The 5000-nt window shown below is 40.1% G+C and overlaps 2 protein-coding genes across 3 annotated transcripts in view; one reads left to right on the top strand and one right to left on the bottom strand.

The window, feature by feature from the left end:
- Positions 1-2243, top strand: part of LOC138043688 (3'-5' exoribonuclease 1-like) — a 14335-nt gene extending 12092 nt beyond the window's left edge. Inside the window, exons 5-6 of one of the 2 annotated variants that reach the window (XR_011131312.1) lie at positions 1-1675; positions 1730-2243. The exon at positions 1-1675 is cut by the window's left edge and continues 297 nt beyond it. The gene's annotated coding sequence lies outside the window, so the exon portion shown is untranslated. The other variant, XM_068890086.1, reaches the window with a different exon arrangement.
- On the bottom strand, positions 1396-3400 carry LOC138040705 (uncharacterized). The gene is made up of 2 exons (XM_068886383.1): positions 3386-3400; positions 1396-3025 (listed from the first exon to the last, which is right to left on the bottom strand). Exons 1-2 carry the CDS (start codon positions 3398-3400, stop codon positions 2285-2287), a joined length of 756 nt encoding a protein of 251 aa, XP_068742484.1. The 3' UTR covers positions 1396-2284.
- Positions 3401-5000: the final 1600 nt, after the last annotated feature.

Raw genomic sequence — 5000 nt, forward strand, 5'->3', positions numbered from 1 at the left:
TACTCAGTGAAATATCATAAGTTATTAAAGTAAGCTTCTGTTAAATGAAGGGATTTATATTTCAGTTGTCGTGAAAAAATAATTCTATTCATTTTTCCAACTATTTGACATCTCCCTTACAACAATTTCGAGAATGCAGCTCTTCGAAATGTCGTGTCAAAAATTGCGTTCTTTTTTTCTAAGTCGGTTTTTCGGTTTACAACGGAAAGCACACGATAACATCCACTGAAACCTCACGCGCTTTTTGCTTACATTTTATTGGGAGAGTACTGGAAAGGGAACTCCAGGGAATTAGATGCGTAGGAACAAAAGATAGACATTCAGTTCAGCAACAGGAGGGGGTGGGGATTGGGCAAAATCTTAGCTGAAAAATTGCTAATTCTAAAATTTCGTGTTTTTCTACGTTGATGCGCAACGGAAAACACAATATTCACTCCCGATCCTTTACGGGAACGAGTACTGTACAGGGTACAGTAAAAAACCACATATAAGAACCTAGATTTTTCCAAGTTAGGCTAAATAGGTTCTGATAAAAATGGTATTTACAGTAGTTTTTCACAAAAGAATCTCTTCTATATGGTACATATGGTATGACTGATTTCCTCTGATGAAGATGTTGACACCTTTTTCAATCATGACCATGAAAAAGAAGTTTTAAACAAGATCTGTGCAGTTTAAAATTTGTTTCAGACGCGTGAAATTTCGAGGTCCTTTTTTAACATAGGAACCCGATTAAAAACGTTTATCCTTTTGTTGAGCCTCTCGTGCTTTCTTTGATTTCATCTTCAAGCTTATTTCGAACTAGGAAATCAGTTTACTTTCACCAAATAGGGAGAAGTGGTTCGAGTGGATGTTATGCTAATAATGTTGTCCGTTTACAAAACCCCAATGTGGACAGATAGTCCAAAAATTCAAGTAATTAGAGGCACTTGGATTTGCCATAACTTCAACATCACTTGTGTCAAGGAATACAAACAATTAACGTCACAAAGTGTCCCCAAATGCTACTCCTCAAGAAAGGATAAACTGCTGCATTTACTTTGACCTAAAAAAATCGCTTTCCTTTACTCAAACCTTATTGTTAGAAATAGGTGGGGAATGCTTAGACTTGAAGGGACACTTTGTGTTGTATATCAAAATTGGGCTTGCGTCTAATTTCTTGCATTTCTGGACATAAGTGAGAATGTGGAAGGTGTCACTGCACCCAGTGACAATCAATCTCGTCTCCGCAGTCCGCTTTTCTTTTGCATAGTACCGAGAACACGGACTCTGGCCACTTCCAAGCCAGGAAGTCCGCAAATCACGGACTTCCGGCTCGTCTACGCACGCTCAGAAATTTGAAACAACAGTAGTTGTCAACGGTTCCAAAACTGGACCTTCACTACGAGTGCGCATAAATTTGAAGTGGCCTGAGTCCGGGTTCTTGGTTCTGACCATCAAAAGAAAAGTGGACTCTGGGGACGAGATTGGTGACAATCAGACATAAACAATGCCACCACGCTCCTTAGAACTGTGATGATGGCAGCCTGCTATACCTGACACCTTTTTGCATCTTACAAAAAGAAAATGAACACACCCTTGCCTTTTTTGGCTAATAGGTTATCATATAAAAGGACTCTGCGACAAATTTAGATCACTCTGATAAAGGCACTAGACAGGAGCGTCAAAACGTTAGGTCTTCGAATTGTTACTTTTCAGTTAAATTCGTAATTCTCCAGAAAAGGGTTAGGTCTTCGAATTGTTACTTTTCAGTTAAATTCGTAATTCTCCAGAAAAGGGTTACATCAAACTATGGGCGCTTTCTATTTGACCTAACTAACTGGCCAGAGTGACCTGCCATTTGCAAGGACTAACTCTACAACGCCTTCAGATTAACGTACTTCGAGTATGCTATATACTCTTCCGGAAGATTGCGAGGGATTATGGTGCAAGTGTTCCTTCAGAACCGTTGCATTTCTTTGCAAACAGACGGGTGCACCGGCCAGTTCTGACAAAAGGAAAGCGTTCCATGTCAAATGTACATTCCGAGCTTTAAATTCCTGGTGCTGTTTCGTAACACTTGGTTAATAAGGCAAAAGACATGAAAGGCTATAGATGACTCTCAATTCATTTTTAATAGTTAGTTGTTTTTTTTTAAAGAATTGTTTCTTTCAGGCACCACTCAACTTGCTTTTAATTGTACAAACACATACGATGACCCCATGCACGAAAAGGAGAATAAATTTTAATTTTTTTTATCTGTACACTTATAGACGTTCTTTCATTTGTTCATTCGTTTGTGGGTTTAGGGAGCTTCAGGTGTTTTCGGGTCAACGTACGCCTCGCCCTCATCAAACTTTTCGGTATCTGAAAGATTAGGTGATGAAATGGTCCGCTCACTGATTTCGTCAGCAAGTTTCAAAAGCTCTGTGTCATTTTGATCTTCGTTTTCTTCACTATCGCCAAAAGGAAGCGCGACCGCTTGATCTTCTGAAGAGTCCTGTTTTGTCGGGTAAGTTACAGGAACCCGCAAAGCGGATTCGCTTTTTTCTTTCGGTGCTTTCAGCAAAGTACCATCTTCTCCAGGATTCTCTGTTTCTGTGTGTTCTTCATTATGGTCTATTTCATCCTCAGAGTCATCGGACAGATCTTCCCATTTCTTCATGTTCACTCTGTCACTGTTCTCTGAGGATGTGCTGTTCAAATCCATCGGGAGGAAGGACCTTTTGATGACGAGCTCACCGGGTGTGGGTGCTCTGGACATCCTCTCTTGCGCGTGATATCCCGCGAGTATGGGATCGAATCCTCTCGAGGACTCACTCGTTGCGCGTGATACCGCTCTTGAACCCAGTTTTGTGGCTTGTAATGAGACGCGTGAGGTGGGACGTTCTTTTGTCTCACTGGTCAAGAGACGTTTGTAGTCAGTTTTGTACTCTGCTGCCTTGTCGTCTTCCAGGATGTGAGCAACGATAGCATTTCTCTGACACAATCCTTTAACTTCCTGTCTGATAGCTTCAGCCATTTCGAGGGCACCGGTCAATTCAGACTGGTCGGATGCACATCATTAAGACCCATAGAATTCCTTTTAAACACAATTTCCGATATTGAGTTTAGAACTAATGCTCTTTACGGTGGTCAATTTACCATATCGACACAGTTGATAAACCCATTTCATACATTTTGCTGTAAAAGGAGTCGAGAATTACGCTCGTTTATACCTGGACATCTTTACATTGGGGCTCTTTGCAACAAGTCGAAATAATTCGGGGATTATTGGTGATTCGGAATGCCGAGGAAACGCGCGCGCACGAACGGTAACACGCGGTGCTTGCGCAGAACATCCATATACATATCCATGTCGACTTGTGATCCGGAGAGCTCAGTCGCTCAACGGCTACTACTAAACCTGATTGAACGACATCTTTGAATCAGATCTTTAGAATCTTTGTTTTGTTTCACTATAAAGCCTTAAAATGCAAATGTTATAATAACTGACACGCAATTATAGATTCAGACAATGAATCAGAAAACTTTCATCGGGAAAGCGATCTTTATTATCCCGAATTAAGTTAATAACATACCGTACTTATTACTGGGTTGCCTATGGCAAACCCAGTCGAGGTCTGCGTTTTCTTTGTTTGTTTTCTTTTTTCTCTTTTTTTTAGTTTTTTTTTTCCGTGTCGGTAAAAGTCTTGCCTGTCACTCCCCTGGTAAGTGGTGTCTTTGTACATAGAGCCTTCTACGTGTATTTTCTTAGGATCGAGAGGCTAGTGGAACTGCGTAGATTTCTCTGGTGGACACAGTAGAATCATTAACTTAGCCTGCAATGGCGTCGAAAGTCATGTAACGCGAATGGCGTTTTAGTGGATCCTTAAACAAAAGATACCCTTATGGAGCTCAATAATGGAAAGTCAGTTGGATAAACTAGGCAGGAATCACGCACGCAATGAAATAGGAAGAGGTTTTCGCCTCTAAGAGCAAATATTTTGTTTGTTTCAATAAATTTTTCGCTGGAAAAGGATTCTGTGGTATTTTCTGCCTTTGTGAATTATAATATCATGTTGTGTATTGAATTTTCGAGCTTAAGGTTGAAATGTGATATGGGAGAAGTTTTTTAGTATTGCTCTGTAAGCTGGAAGGGTTCACAGGCCTGTTGGAAGCGTGCTTGAGTTTCAACAAAATGAGCCCCAAAATCAGTGAAGAATTGTGACGCAGTTGAATAATAAAGTAGCTGCTATTTCCAAAATGATGGAATTACCTGGTGATAAATAACGTCGTACGCGTCTTGGAGAGTAAATTTTGACTTTGCATGAACAAGACTTAAGCGATTGTGATCTTTGTTTTGACTTCGCTCATTTCATTGTCAAACTTTATAACACTTGACGGAAAAAGAAACTTACAAAAACCCGGTATCTTGCCATCATTTGACACAGATACTTCACTGTTTGGCGAGTAAACATGCCGCGGTAACTTCATCACGGCGCCCGCTGAATTCCGGCGATGTCACTTTCGATTTTGCGATTTATTTGTGCAGCCAAAACGTACAATAACAAAATTGAACGTTGCAAAAATCCCCCAAAATGTTTGTCGCTGATCGTAACTTTTTATATTCTATATTCACGGTTCAAAATAAATGTTGTTTTCATGTCGTAAATGTTATTCTCGAGCGATCGTCCTGGAAACTTCCTTCTGCTCTTTCTAAAAACTGTGTATCAATATTTATTTACTTTTGCATCAATATTTGTTTTTGCATAAAGCAAGCTAACAAAATCTGTACCTTGCTGAGTTCGCATTTGTTAGCGTTAATAGTATTTTCGGTCCGATGCTTTTGTTTTATGAGGGGTATATTATTTTGGTCTCCTATCCAAACACTAACCCCGCCCAACAGGGTTAACTTAAGTGAACTTCGGTATTACAAAGCTGTCAGATGCTCAGAGGGCACGCTTAAACTTGTGGTCAAAAGAAGTTTATCAACATGTCAGCCCAGACGCCAGTGTTTCTCACTTCCCATTTATTTTCTT

This window comes from Montipora capricornis, chromosome 3 (genome assembly GCF_036669925.1).
Source record: "Montipora capricornis isolate CH-2021 chromosome 3, ASM3666992v2, whole genome shotgun sequence".
Classification (NCBI taxonomy): Eukaryota; Metazoa; Cnidaria; class Anthozoa; order Scleractinia; family Acroporidae; genus Montipora; species Montipora capricornis.